This window comes from Nomascus leucogenys, chromosome 4, assembly GCF_006542625.1.
Source record: "Nomascus leucogenys isolate Asia chromosome 4, Asia_NLE_v1, whole genome shotgun sequence".
Taxonomy (NCBI): Eukaryota; Metazoa; Chordata; class Mammalia; order Primates; family Hylobatidae; genus Nomascus; species Nomascus leucogenys.
The window spans coordinates 77676731-77692958 of NC_044384.1; the positions used below are offsets into that span (position 1 = coordinate 77676731).

The window sequence follows — 16228 nt, forward strand, 5'->3', positions numbered from 1 at the left end:
TCCTTAAAGTAAAGCTAAGTAAACTAGCATTCCTACACTGTAAGTTCTGCCCAAATTTTCATATCTTAGTCAAAGCGCTTCAGAAAAATAAGCACGAATTGTGAACTTGGGGCAAATATGGCAAAAAAGAAACATCCAGTGCAAAGTGTGGGAAAGTATTACAATTCTGTGTCATTTAGAATTCTTTGACACAGCAACAGACAGACACCCAGCCCAGTGCCCCTAAGCCTTCAGCTGGCGTCAGAGGCTGCTTTACGGATAATGGCTTTCCTCAGAGCACCTTTGACATCCTTGTTCCTAAGGGTGTAAATCAAAGGGTTGAGTAAGGGGGTGACAAAGGTGTAGACCAACCCGATTTGGCGGTCCTCATCCTCTGAGGTGCTGGACCGAGGACGCAGGTACACGAGGCTGCAGCAGCCATACTGCAGCAAGACCACGGTGAGGTGGGAGGAGCAGGTGGAGAAGGCCCGGCGGCGGCCCTCGGCAGAACGGATGCTCAGGATGGCACAGGCGATGAACACGTAGGAGACGCAGATGAGCAGGAAGGGGATGGTCAGCACGAGGATGCTCACGACATAGAGGACAGCCTGGTGCACGCGGATGTCAGCGCAGGCCAGGCGCAGGATGGGAGGCACATCGCAGAGGAAGTGGTTGATTTCCCGGTGGTGGCCGCAGAAGGGCAGGGTGAAGATTAAGGCGGTGAGCTGCAGGGAGAGGAAGAGGGCCAGGCCCAGGGCCCCACCCAGCATCTGCGTGCACAGCTCGCGGGTCATGATGAGGGTGTAGTGCAGCGGGTGGCAGATGGCCACATAACGGTCATAGGCCATGATCGCCAAGAGGAAACAGTCCGTGCTGCCGAGGGTGACAAAGAAGAACATTTGGGCCCCACATCCAGCCAACGAAATGGGCTTCTGGGCCCCCAAAATGTTGGAAAGCATCAAGGGTACTACCACGGTGGTGTAGCAGATTTCCAGGAAAGACAGGTTGGACAGGAAGAAATACATCGGGGTGCGGAGGGTGCTGTGTGTGCACACCACCCAGATGATGGCTGTGTTGCCACAGAGGATCATCAAGTAGAGGAGGAGGAAGAGAAGGAAGAGAAGAACCTGGAATTCAGTGGCTGTGGTGAACACACGGAACACAAACTCAGTGGGGTCAGACTGGTTGAAGACAAGTTTCCCCACAGGCATGTCTTATGCAAAAGAATAGGACGCACTGAGCTCTTCTTGGCTGAGTTGCTTTACTTCTTGAGTAAAAGCAGGAGTGTACAATTTTATTTGGAATTACCTATTTAGTAGCTAGTTTCCAATCACGGTGCATGGGAATGAATTCACGATAGAGGGTTTGGTATACTTTTCCTTGGAAATCTTCATGAATGGGATAGACAGTTATCTGCAGAAATTCCTGGGGGCAAGACACGTAGACACATGTAGATGTTCCTTGTGAAATATCTCCCCCCACCCCGATATTTTCAATCCAATTGATAAGACTTAATTATTTTGCTTGTAGTTAATTACAGTGAAGAGTTGTATGGTTGCACATATTTTAAAATTAGATAAATGAATTTGTCATTTACTTTTTTCAGTAAGCACTCTCATTGAAATATAACATACATATGGAGGAATTCGCAAATCCTAAGTGTGAAGCTTGATTTGTTTATTTATGTTAACATCATAAATACGCCAGTATAACCACCACAAAGATTAAGAAATAGAACGATTCCAGTGACCTACAAACATCCTTCATGTCTGTTCTCAGTCTTTATGCTTCACAAAAGTAACCACTTTTTGACTTTTATCATTATAGATTGATGTAACTATGTTTCAACTTATATATGAAATGATAAAGCAGGTACTTTGTTGTAACTGGCTTCAACATTATGTCTGCAAATGTTATTCTTGTTGTTCTGAGGCAATCCTTTGTTCTTTCCATTGCTTTATGGCTATAAGTTATTCACTTTACATTCAATTATTTTGACTCCACATACACGTAGGAAAACACCCTTTGTTACAATATTTTCTGATACGTACTCTTCATATATTTCCTCTCTTAGGAACATTTTATCTAAATTTCCAACAGGAAGCTAAACTTTTGGACTCAAATAGATTCAAATGAAAGGGAAGTGAACAGAGTCAGGTTAAAATTAAAGTGGAGCTTCCTGAGATAAGAAAAGACAATGAGGAAACTAAAAATGCAATAGCACAATTGAATTATGCATTAACATAATCAAGAGAATAAGAAAGAACTTTGCAAGCATCTGGGAAGTTAAAAATACCTATGAATTAAGCACTTTCAGGTTAGACTACAACTTTATTTTTAATACAAAAATGTAAGAGACAATACAAAATATCTACAGAATTTTAAGAAAAACAAATTGGGGTGAAAGAATTCTGTATCAAAGCCTTAGTGATTTGTGTTCAAAAGCAACAGAAAGACTTTCTCAGATTTGGAAGGGCTTAGGAATTATTTCATTCTAAATATAATTTTAAAAATCCCTCAACAAAGACTATGAGTTGCTGTGTGATTAATCAGATTAATCAGAACATATACTTTAAGGTTGGGAAAGTTGTAATGTAAAATAATATGCTTTGGAAAAGCAAATAATAAAATATATATTTAATATTAAATAGTGAAATATTGTTAAAAGCAAAAAAGAATTGCTAAGAATAATTTTTAAAGATGTGCATAATATAAAATGCAAAAACTAAAATAATTATGTATATTTAAAACCACAATTTATATGATAGAAAAACTGATAGGGAGGGATGGGAGAAATGAAAATATGCTAATTTCCTAAACCTATGTACAAAAAGACTCGATAAATATTTTATTTAGATGTGACTAGAGAAATTAGTCACAACCATATATATCCAAACACATATTTCAAACGTATTTCTGAATAATCATCATCAATAGAATAAAAACCAGCATATCCACTCCAAATGATCAGAAGATTTTTAAAAAGTAAATATAGTATACAGAACAAAAGAAACAAAGAAAAATGTGAGCAAGCTTGCAAGATAAAATAGGTTAAAGTAAACCAAGAAAAGCAAATATTTATGAAAATAAATCTAAATGGGGTTTATGTTCTAGTAGAGACAGTCTCATATTCACAAATGAAAAAAATTCAACCACGTATAAATATAGTGACATAGAAAGGCTAGCATCACTTTTGTTTAGCACTGTATTTTAGAACTTAACCAATGCAATAAAATTTAAAAAGACGCAGATTTGATTGTCTAACTGAAAACACAACAGAATAAATTGAAGAAGTTATGACCAATAAAATAGTTTTCATGGTGTTAAGTTCCAAATGAAATATAATAGAGAGTCTTTTAACTAATCTTCATTTAACTGATGTATCCGATGGGTCAATACTCCTCATTTTCTCTGTACAACATACTATATGCTAAACCTGACACTCTGAACACAGGAGATCTGAGCTTGCTCTCCGCAATGTATAAACATTCCTACACCCAGAAGTTGACTTGCATGTACATAAATTGGTTGGATTTTGCACACCCTGCTTGTATCATGTGCATTTATTTTTGTACTTATGTAATTTTATTAAATATTACAAAATCAAGTAGTGTTATTGTGAATATAAATATATTTAATGAAAATTAATAATTAAATGCTTGAGAAATACTTGATAATTACAAGCTGCTAATAATTGCTGTGGAATAAGGTGTGAGCCAGACCATTATAATAGGCTAGGAGGGAAAGTAATAACATTTTGAATAATTTTATATTCATATTTGGTATGAGTCTAATTTTCACTTTATGTTAAAAAAGCTAAAACTGGAATTAATACATGATCCAGGCAAGAAAGCTTTTGAATTCAGGTAATACAAACTCAGTGTAAGGCTCTTGACTCTATACCAAAAGGTTGATGAATAAATGTCCATTTGTATGATTTAAATCAAAGTAAAATCATTAAGGTAATTATGTAATTTATGCTTTGAATCACAGTGCATTCTTCCTTTCTTTTTTGAAATCGATGATTCTGTTAGAAAATGTCCTTCTCCCCAAAAACAACCAAAATTAATGAATGAATAAACGATAAATAACACACCAGTGAAGAAACAATAAATAACAAGTAGAATGACTTTAAGAAAACTACTAAATTTTGCACATACGTGCCTGGGTGGAAAAACTCAATATTCTGATGTTAATTGACTCTGAAGTAATGTATTGATTCCATGCAAATCCTATCAAAATCCCTAGAAAATCAAGCAAGTAAAAATACAAAAAAAGTTGAAAAGAGTGAAACAACAGAGTGGAACTTGTATCACATGACATTAAGATGTGTAACAAACAAGTTACAAAATATGTTAAATGTTATCATATCATAAATCAAAATAGTACTTGTAGAGCACTAGAGATCCTCAATAATTGAATAGGAAGACTCACTAATAATAGCTAGCTGTTCTATTGCACTTATTTTGTCAGACATTATTCTATGCACTTTACATTTATTAACTCATTTCATAATGGCCCTCTATAAAAGGGCTTTTATAACTATTTTACAGATGAAGAAGTTGATGCACAGAGAGGTTAACTACCTTGCCCAAGATCACCCAGATAGTAGGTGTTGGAATGGGAATTTAAACATAAGTAGACTGGCTCCAGGGTCTCTTGCCTTCATCACTTTATTATAATATATTGTCACTATCTACTACGTGCATAAGTTTCATTATCTGTAAAATAGCAGTGAAAATACACTTACCTATCTTCTCAGGTTGTTGTGAGATTTGAATAAATTATTCTGTGAAAGTACTTAGAACAGTCCTAGCATAGAGTACACATTCAATGTGAAGTATATTAAATATTTTTACTATTTCAAATCAATTAGAAAGGATCAATTTCCTAATATGGCATTAGCACAATGAGGGAATCATTTTGAAAGTTAACTCCCTAATGCATAGACATTATGGATCCTTACAGAAAATTTATGAAGATTAAATGTTTCACTGGGCACGGTAGCTCATGCCTGTAATCCCAGCACTTTGGGAGGCCAAGGCGGGTGGATCACAAGGTCAAGAGATCGAGACCATCCAGGCCAACATGGTGAAACCCTGTCTCTACTAAAAATACAAAAATTAGCTAGGTGTGGTGGCACCCGCCTGTAATCCCAGCTACTCGGGAGTCTGAGGCAGGAGAATCACTTGAACCCGGGAGGTGGAGGTTGCAGTGAGCCGAGATCTGGCCACTGCACTCCAGCCTGGTGACAGAGCAAGACTCCGTCTCAAAAAAAAAAAAAAAAAGTTTCAAAATTTATTTCTAATGGACTTAGGTTTCAAATATTTTTAAAAGTAAAAGAAAACTAGAAGAGAGTGTAGATGAAATGTTTTTCAGATTTCAGGGTAGATAAACATTTATAACCAAATGAGGAAAGGGCAGAGTACAAAAAAATGTTGATATTGCAACAGAATAAAAATGTTAAAGTTTTGTAGGCAAAAACACAATAAGCAAATTGACTAGCAAGTGACAATTCAGATAAAAAACCTATCAGAAAAACAAATAATGGAAATTCAAAAAAGAAACATGCAAAAGCAAACAAATATATACAAATTAAGTTTTGTTAGTATTCAAATAAATATAAAATTAAACAAAATGGAATCCTGTTTTCTGTTTATCAACTAATAGCAATGGAAAAACGATAATTCCTTGTGTTACTGAAGTTGCAAGGAGAGATGTATTCCCAAATATGCTGGTGAAAGTATAAATTGCTATAAAAATTTGTAAAATACAATTTGGTAATATAGTGAAAGACTTGAAGAAATGCATACACTTTGATTCAGCAATATTGCTTTTAGAAATTTATTCTTATAAACTAAACATGCACATAAAATCATTGACAAGAATGTTTGTCACCATTTTCATTATAATGGTAAAAATCACATCAACCTAAATATCAATAATGGGAGAATGCTTAAATTAATTGTAGTCTATTAATTTTGTGGAAGTGTGCAATTGTCTAAAAATGACATTGTGGAAAAATAAGCAGATTGGGAAGTTTCATAAAAAAACAGATTATAAAGCAGCATTATATCATGATTTAATTAAAAAATAATTATATCTATTCATAAAAAATACAACCTACTTCAAAATATTAACAATGGGTATTGCTAGGTGGGTGGGATCGTGGATCTTTTTGCTTATTGCTTTCTGTTTTTACAAATTTTATAATGAGCATACATAATTTTGCAATCATATAATAAATTAAAAGTCTACTTTTATCCTTTGGTATCTGAACTAGTGTCGGGAAGGAAGGATGGTAGTGTCAGTCACATGGATTTTGAAGTTAGATATGGGTGTGAAACCCAGTTTCTTCACTTACTAATTTAATTTTTGCATTGACCACATTACTTGATGAGCCTTGGTTCCCTAATATATAATTGAGGATATGAATATGGATCCTTATAAAAAATTTATGAAGATTAAATGTTTCAAATATATACTATTTCTGAGCCATAGTTCCAATGAATGTACCTGCACTTCTGCCTCTTTTCTTGTAGTGATGTGTTTCTTTTGGGTATTTATTTACTCTTCAGTTCTTATCTTTTTCCAGAGTGGAGAGTGAGGCTCCTCCTAGATCTCACAGTTGCCCTGCTAGACCTTAAATAAGAAGAAGAGTAAGAGAGAAAAGGAAGAAGAACAAAATGGAAGTGAGATTTCAGTAGAAAAGTTGTAATTATATATCGTCAAAACCAAATCAGAGGCCGGGCGCAGTGGCTCACACCTGTAATCCCAGCACTTTGGGAGGCTGAGGAGGGCAGATCATGAGGTCAGGAGATCGAGACCATACTGGCCAACATGGTGAAACCCCGTCTCTACTAAAATACAAAAAATTAGCTGGGCCTGGTGGTGCATGCCTGTAGTCCCAGCTACTCGGGAGGCTGAGGCAGGGGAATTGCTTGAACCTGGGAAGCGGAGGTCGCAGTAAGCTGAGATCAAGCCATTGCACTCCATTAGACTCCGTCTTAACAAACAAACAAACAAAAAAACAAATAAGATAGTTTTTGACCCAGAAAGGCAGTTAAAAAAATGATTCTATCTTACTAAGACATGAACATCAAATGATCCATACTGGGAGCAGCATTTGCTGAAAAACATAAGCTGTCGATAAAGCAAAACATGTAGCATTGGGAGAGCTCAGTGTCTGCTAAAATATCACAGTGGAGTGGTTGCAAGGAAAAATCAGCACACATGTTCAATGTGAGGCTATAACCTATTAAAAACCAAACACATCAGAATTTATACTTACAAATTAGTGTTTTCCTTTCCAGTGGTCACTTTTGAAGGCTTTGGACTTTAATGATTTTACCTTATTCAAACCATTTCTGGAGCTCCTTTGGGAATTATTTTCAAAGTCCCTATATATTTTCTTGAATATTATCAGTTGTGACATATATTCACACTTGGATGACACATTTGCTTTTTTTCTTAGTAGCAAGACATTTGATATGCAGTGAGATGAAATACAGTGAAGTAACTGGGTAGTTATATTCTGCACTCTGGAGTTTGATCAAAAGAGAAATTGGTGAGAAGCTAATGTTATTGTGCGGTAGAAACACACATTTCCTCCCAGCTTTTCATGAAATGTAATAATAAGTATTATCATTATTTTTAGGTTAGTCATTCCAGATGTGTGATACAATCTTTGTATACATTTCCATCTTATTGAAGTATTTAACTAGAATTAATTGATTCTGTCATGCAATTTCAACTCTGTTGGCCATTTATCTTGAAGTTACCTGTCCATTGGCATGAATGGAATATATGACATTTTTATTTATGTCAACATTTTTATCTGGCGAATGGGTGAGGGGTTGGTGGCACCTGAAAGTTCTTAATAGAAATATTTCCTCGACCCATCCCTTATTTCATTTCTAAAAGATCTCTGTGTATATATACTACATTTCCTTTATCTCTTCATCTCTTGATGGACACATGGGTTAATTCCATTTCTTGGATACTGTGAATAATGCTGCAATGAACACAGGAGTACAGATATCTTTTGGAATTCTGATGTCATTTCCTTTGGATATATACCCAGTAGTGGAATTGCTGGATCATATGGTAGTTCTATTTTAATATTTTGAGGAATCTCCATACTATTTTGCATCTGTCAAATTAAAAAATAACAAAAGAGCTCTGTGCAAATAAATTTCTGTCTTCTGGATCTGCATCACCCTATAGTATGACGTGAAACATTAAAAATTTTATCACCTAAAAGTCCATGCAAATATATAAGCAGTATTTATTATTCTCATTATTCTGTTACCCTCCCCAAAGTTCTCAGAGAATTTTTCAACCTTGTCATCCTCACCATCCACAGAATTCACTGATTTCTTGGTGCCCTTTTTGCTTCCCTGACAGCTTATGCTTAAAACAATGAACTCCTGGCAATGCCTGTTTGATAAAAATTTCAATCAGAGTTATATTTGGGCTCCATAAAGTCAAGGATGTCTGTCTTGTTTACCACTGTATCCTCATCATATTTGAACCAATTTGAAGTTAAATCTCATATCTTTTAAACTTTCTTTCAAAGCCAATATTCAGTGGCTTCTTCTATAACCCAATTAGGCTATTTGATTGTTTTAGCCCCACACAACTTGGGGTTTTTCTCAGTCCAGTCTTTATATTTTTGTTTACTACATGCAACAAAGAAGAACCTAGGTGGGATGGATTCAGCTGATAAACAGTTGGTAGGAAGCACAGCAGTTAAGCAGTTGATACACTTGTTGAACCAATAAGTTTGATAATATTGAGAAACTCATCTAGGTAGCAGTTATCTTTCAGTGGCTGATGGGCAGTATTGCAATGTGTAATCTATGTGTACCACTAATACATAAACATTTACATATAAAACTGAAGCCCTTTTGAAAATGTCAGGGAGCCATGGAACCATAGAAAAGCCCAGTCAAATGTGTTAAATGCATGCTCATTTAGAAAAAATATATAAAATAGAAATTCTATATCTTTAAGGGAACTCAAGACATACTTAGTTCTATCCCCTTATGTCTTCCATGCAAAAACTCAGGCTTATCAAGATTAAGCCTTGTCCAAAAGCATGTGCTACATATAGGCATACCTGAGGCCAGATTTCAGATTCTATTTTATTAGTTAGCAGAGAGTGGAGCACATAGATGTGCCTTCAATATATCCTTTTCATCTACATTGAACTTAGTTAAAAGCATGCAAACAGCTATGCAGAAAGGGCACATTAGTATGATTCTGGCTGTGTAGTGGAAACATATGCCCAAGCTTAGTCTAGTGCTATGCACACAAGCAAGGGAGACAATGCCATTTGTAGAATAATTTAATAACTCCTCAATATTTTTCTTACCCAAGTTATTTTCTCTAATGGCACTCACCGCTGTGCCATTCCTAATCACACATTTAGGAGACATTTGATCTCTCAACAAGAATGTGAGTCCTGGATTTGTCATTTACCGGTTTTAGAACTATGGATGAAATTATGAATCTCCATGAATCTCAGGTTTATACTGACAGAGAGTATAATATAGTTACTCTACAGTGTTATTGTGAGGATTAACAGTAAGGCTCATTAAGTGCACTGCCTGATTTGTAGTAGGTATTCTTTTATCATTCTCCTTGTTGCATTCGCAGCCCTATGTTTATTAACCAATTTTCAGTTCCTTGCCATGATCTCTCTTGCTCTGAGGACTCTGCATCATCTACCCCCTTCACCTTGGACATTGTTCTCTTCCATGCTTCTACTCTTCCTTCAGAGCTCAGTTCCAGTGTCATCTTTCCCTGATCTTCATTTTTCCGCATCTCAGTGATAGGTGCTTCTTCTATGAACTTCCAGAAAACCCTCTCCTCATCTTGACTCTACAGCCACTGTACCTTATTAATAAATTAACCAAGCAGGCAAATATTGAGTATTTGTTAGGAACTCAAGTCTTGGGCTCAGCTATGTGGAAGGATTTAAGAGAATTATGAGACATGATTACCAATTTCAGCTTTGCAAGAGAACCCAATGCATAAGAGAATTTAAACATTCTCTGAGGAGCTCATTTCTAAATTGTGTTCCTTAGAACATAAATTTTTCATGATGTCTCAGAAATAAAAGTCTTTGGGTCAAATCTGAAAACATTCACACTTTTTCTGATATTAACAATGCAATTAGCACAATGTTTTGTGAAGTCCTGATATAAAGCAACCAGCCTACTTTTACCTGAAGAAATTCCCAGCTCCATTTTACCATAGAATACATTTTTTTTCACATAACACCAGGAAGCTGCTTATGATTTAATGATGTTGCTTGAAAAAGAGGAGTTCCATGCCATGTTCTTTAGGATTGTCCTACAGAAAGAACACTGATAGAAAAGGCAAAAGACTTGAATTCCGTCCTTGCTTTACATTTATTAGGCATGCGATGCTAGGAAATTCAACCATTTGTCAGAGCTCCCTTTTCTGTATCTTTAAAAGTGGATAGTAACCCTTACTCTGACAATTCATTAGTTGTCCACAAATATTCAATATTGATGTACATGAACCAGTTACAAAGCATTATAAAATTTGTTTTTATTATTGTTTTTAGAAAAAAGTCAAAATCATACTAATAAAAAGGTCTTTTAAGGTGTTTCCTTACCACTTTGAAATTTGCTTCATTCCATCAGCCACCTAAGCAAATTCACTTATGAGCTGGTTAACATTTTGCGGAGATGCTAAGAATTCCTGCAATAGATGATGAAATGAGCTCTTCCAGGGAGATTCTATCTTCTTACAGGGAATCATGGAATGAGGGTCCATGACTTTCATGTTGTGCAGCATTTCCTGGAAATGACAAGCAGACAGTATATGATACCCTCATAGTATTCAGATGACAATGGGGAAGTTTCCTTTGTATGCTGATATTCAGGAGAAGAATCACATCTTAGACATTTAGGTTAAGGATGGAGTAGGATGAGGGGGACCTCCTTTGGAAGAGTGATACTATGGAATGATCACACTTCAAGTCCTGAATGAGAAGTCCTATATCTTCTCAATGATAGAAAATAGATTCTGATAGATTTACTGAGAGTCTAGTCTTGCTGAATGTAATCAGATTATTTAGTATCCTTTACGAAATCTCTTTAAAGTTAATGGGTCTCCAAAGAGGTGGAATTTCCCCAGTGGTTCCTCTTAAATTGAACCTAACTAGAGAAAATATTTGAAAAAATTTCCAGGGTCAGTCAACTAAGGCAAGATTTCCAGGCAGCTCTTTTCTGTGGTCACTGTAGAAAATTGTTGTCTGGAGATTTCAAGTGAGTATTCTCATTCCTTTCCTCTACCCAACAGAGACTTACTGATGTTGCATTCGAGAAAAATTTTTCCAATGAGTTGTTGAAGGCAGACATTCAATGCAACTTGAGATCATGAAATATGTAATGAACTAACTCAACAGCAGGCTAGGCATCTGGAGGTCTAGGGTCTAGTCATGCTCTGCTGTTAGTAACTGTTGACCTCAGGCAAGTAGGAAAGCTCTTTTATGGGCTTTTTAATTTGTGATATGAAATTTAGTATTACATGGACTCCATGGGTCTTTCTATCTCTAATATTCTATGAAATATGTATTTTATTCTAGTTTTAAATTGGTATATAATTATACATATTCAGAGAGTACATGTGATATTTTGATGCATGTACACAATGTGTAATGATCAAGTCAGGGTAATTAGGATATTCATTGCTTCAAGTATTCATCATTTCTTAGTGTTGGGAAATATTTCAAATCTTCTCTTTTAGCTATTTTGAAACATAAAATAAATACTTGTTAACTATAGTAATTCTACTGTGCTTTCAACCCCCACAACGTATCCTTCTCACTAGCTGTATTTTTGTACCTGTTAATGAATCTCTCTTCATTGCCCACTCCCTCATGTTTTTTTTTTTTATTTTTATTTTTTTATTTTTATTTATTTATTTATTTATTTTTTTTTATTATACTTTAGGGTTTCAGGGTACATGTGCACAATGTGCAGGTTTGTTACATATGTATCCATGTGCCATGTTGATTTCCTGCACCCATTAACTCGTCATTTAGCATTAGGTGTATCTCCTAATGCTGTCCCTCCCCCCTCCCCCCACCCCACAACAGTCCCCGGAGTGTGATGTTCCCCTTCCTGTGTCCATAGTTCTCATTGTTCAATTCCCACCTATGAGTGAGAACATGCGGTGTTTGGTTTTTTGTCCTTGCGATAGTTTACTGAGAATGATGTTTTCCAGTTTCATCCATGTCCCTACAAAGGACACGAACTCATCATTTTTTATGGCTGCATAGTATTCCATGGTGTATATGTGCCACATTTTCTTAATCCAGTCTATCGTTGTTGGACATTTGGGTTGGTTCCAACTCTTTGCTATTGTGAATAGTGCCGCAATAAACATACGTGTGCATGTGTCTTTATAGCAGCATGATTTATAGTCCTTTGGGCATATACCCAGTAATGGGATGGCTGGGTCAAATGGTATTTCTAGTTCGAGATCCCTGAGGAATCGCCACACTGACTTCCACAATGGTTGAACTAGTTTACAGTCCCACCAACAGTGTAAAAGTGTTCCTATTTCTCCACATCCTCTCCAGCACCTGTTGTTTCCTGATTTTTTAATGATGGCCATTCTAACTGGTGTGAGATGGTATCTCACTGTGGTTTTGATTTGCATTTCTCTGATGGCCAGTGATGATGAGCATTTCTTCATGTGTTTTCTGGCTGCATAAATGTCTTCTTTTGAGAAGTGTCTGTTCATGTCCTCTGCCCACTTTTTGATGGGGTTGTTTGTTTTTTTCTTGTAAATTTGTTTGAGTTCATTATAGATTCTGGATATTAGCCCTTTGTCAGATGAGTAGGTTGCAAAAATTTTCTCCCATTCTGTAGGTTGCCTGTTAATTCTGATGATAGTTTCTTTTGCTGTGCAGAAGCTCTTTAGTTTAATGAGATCCCATTTGTCGATTTTGGCTTTTGTTGCCATTGCTTTTGGTGTTTTAGACATGAAGTCTTTGCCCACGCCTATGTCCTGAATGGTATTGCCTAGGTTTTCTTGTAGGATTTTAATGGTTTTAGGTCTAACATATAAGTCTTTAATCCATCTTGAATTAATTTTTGTATAAGGTGTAAGGAAGGGATCCAGTTGCAGCTTTCTACATATGGCTAGCCAGTTTTCCCAGCACCATTTATTAAATAGGGAATCCTTTCCCCATTTCTTGTTTTTGTCAGGTTTGTCAAAGATCAGATAGTTGTAGCTATGCAGCATCATTTCTGAGGGCTCTGTTCTGTTCCATTGATCTATGTCTCTGTTGTGGTACCAGTACCATGCTGTTTTGGTTACTGTAGCCTTGTAGTATAGTTTAAAGTCAGGTAGCGTGATGCCTCCAGCTTTGTTCTTTTGGTTTAGGATTGACTTGGCGATGCGGGCTCTTTTTTGGTTCCATATGAACTTTAAAGTAGTTTTTTCCAATTCTGTGAAGAAAGTCATTGGTAGCTTGATGGGGATGGCATTGAATCTATAAATTACCTTGGGCAGTATGGCCATTTTCACGATATTGATTCTTCCAACCCATGAGCATGGAATGTTCTTCCATTTGTTTGTATCCTCTTTTATTTCATTGAGCAGTGGTTTGTAGTTCTCCTTGAAGAGGTCCTTCACATCCCTTGTAAGTTGGATTCCTAGGTATTTTATTCTCTTTGAAGCAATTGTGAATGGGAGTACACTCATGATTTGGCTCTCTGTTTGTCTGTGATTGGTGTACAAGAATGCTTGTGATTTTTGTACATTAATTTTGTATCCTGAGACTTCGCTGAAGTTGCTAATCAGCTTAAGGAGATTTTGGGCTGAGACAATGGGGTTTTCTAGATATACAATCATGTCATCTGCAAACAGGGACAATTTGACTTCCTCTTTTCCTAATTGAATACCTTTTATTTCCTTCTCCTGCCTGATTGCTCTGGCCAGAACTTCCAGCACTATGTTGAACAGGAGCGGTGAGAGAGGGCATCCCTGTCTTGTGCCAGTTTTCAGAGGGAATGCTTCCAGTTTTTGCCCATTCAGTATGATATTGGCTGTGGGTTTGTCGTAGATAGCTCTTATTATTTTGAGATACGTCCCATCAATACCTAATTTATTGAGAGTTTTTAGCATGAAGGGTTGTTGAATTTTGTCAAAGGCCTTTTCTGCATCTATTGAGATAATCATGTGGTTTTTGTCTTTGGTTCTGTTTATATGTTGGATTACATTTATTGATTTGCGTATGTTGAACCAGCCTTGCATCCCAGGGATGAAGCCCACTTGATCATGGTGGATAAGCTTTTTGATGTGCTGCTGGATTCGGTTTGCCAGTATTTTATTGAGGATTTTTGCATCAATGTTCATCAAGGATATTGGTCTGAAATTCTCTTTTTTGGTTATGTCTCTACCAGGTTTTGGTATCAGGACGATGCTGGCTTCATAAAATGTGTTAGGGAGGATTCCCTCTTTTTCTATCGATTGGAATAGTTTCAGAAGGAATGGTACCAGTTCCTCCTTGTACCTCTGGTAGAATTCGGCTGTGAATCCATCAGGTCCTGGACTCTTTTTGGTTGGTAAGCTATTGATTATTGCCACAATTTCAGAACCTGTTATTGGTCTATTCAGAGATTCAACTTCTTCCTGGTTTAGTCTTGGGAGGGTGTATTTGTCGAGGAATTTATCCATTTCTTCTAGATTTTCTAGTTTATTTGCATAGAGGTGTTTGTAGTATTCTCTGATGGTAGATTGTATTTCTGTGGGATCGGTGGTGATATCCCCTTTTTCGTTTTTTATTGCATCTATTTGATTCTTCTCTCTTTTCTTCTTTATTAGTCTTGCTAGCGGTCCATCAATTTTGTTGATCTTTTCAAAAAACCAGCTCCTGGATTCATTAATTTTTTGAAGGGTTTTTTGTGTCTCTATTTCCTTCAGTTCTGCTCTGATTTTAGTTATTTCTAGCCTTCTGCTAGCTTTTGAATGTGTTTGCTCTTGCTTTTCTGGTTCTTTTAATTGTGATGTTAGGGAGTCAATTTTGGATCTTTCCTGCTTTCTCTTGTGGGCATTTAGTGCTATAAATTTCCCTCTACACACTGCTTTGAATGTGTCCCAGAGATTCTGGTATGTTGTGTCTTTGTTCTCGTTGGTTTCAAAGAACATCTTTATTTCTGCCTTCATTTCATTATGTACCCAATAGTCATTCAGGAGCAGGTTGTTCAGTTTCCATGTAGTAGAGCGGTTTTGAGTGAGTTTCTTAATCCTGAGTTCTAGTTTGATTGCACTGTGGTCTGAGAGACAGTTTGTTATAATTTCTCTTCTTTTACATTGGCTGAGGAGAGCTTTACTTCCAACTATGTGGTCAATTTTGGAATAGGTGTGGTGTGGTGCTGAAAAAAATGTATATTCTGTTGACTTGGGGTGGAGAGTTCTGTAGATGTCTATTAGGTCCACTTTATGTAGAGCTGAGTTCAATTCCTGGATATCCTTGTTAACTTTCTGTCTCGTTGATCTGTCTAATGCTGACAGTGGGGTGTTAAAATCTCCCATTATTATTGTGTGGGAGTTTAAGTCCCTTAGTAGGTCACTCAGGACTTGCTTTATGAATCTGGGTGCTCCTGTGTTGGGTGCATATATATTTAGGATAGTTAGCTCTTCTTGATGAATTGATCCCTTTACCATTATGTAATGGCCTTCTTTGTCTCTTTTGATCTTTGTTGGTTTAAAGTCTATTTTATCAGAGACTAGGATTGCAACCCCTGCCTTTTTTTGTTTTCCAGTTGCTTGATAGATCTTCCTCCATCCCTTTATTTTGAGTCTATGTGTGTCTCTGCATGTGAGATGGGTTTCCTGAATACAGCACACTGATGGGTCCTGACTCCTTATCCAGTTTGCCAGTCTGTGTCTTTTGAGTGGAGCATTTAGCCCATTTACATTTAACGTTAATATTGTTATGTGTGAATCTGATCCTGTCATTATGATGTTAGTTGGTTATTTTGCTCGTTAGTTGCTATAGTTTCTTCCTAGTCTCGATGGTCTTTACAATTTGGCATGTTTTTGCAGTGGCTGGTACCGGTTGTTCCTTTCCATGTTTAGTGCTTCCTTCAGGAGCTCTTTTAGGGCAGGCCTGGTGGTGACAAAATCACTCAGCGTTTGCTTGTCTGTAAAGTGTTTTATTTCTCCTTCACTTATGAAGCTTAGTTTGGCGGGATAG

General features: G+C 36.6%; 1 protein-coding gene across 1 annotated transcript; it reads right to left on the reverse strand.

Moving 5' to 3' along the window:
• Positions 1 to 202: 202 nt before the first annotated feature.
• On the reverse strand, positions 203 to 1227 carry LOC100590351 (olfactory receptor 10Q1). Its single transcript, XM_003275337.3, has one exon. It carries the CDS (start codon positions 1188 to 1190, stop codon positions 231 to 233), a length of 960 nt encoding a protein of 319 aa, XP_003275385.2. The 5' UTR covers positions 1191 to 1227; the 3' UTR covers positions 203 to 230.
• Between the last annotated feature and the right edge of the window lie 15001 nt (positions 1228 to 16228).

What these genes read in the sequence shown, in the direction of transcription:
- LOC100590351 (XM_003275337.3), bottom strand. Translation starts at nt 1,190, where the DNA reads ATGCCTGTGGGGAAACTTGTCTTCAACCAGTCTGACCCCACTGAGTTT.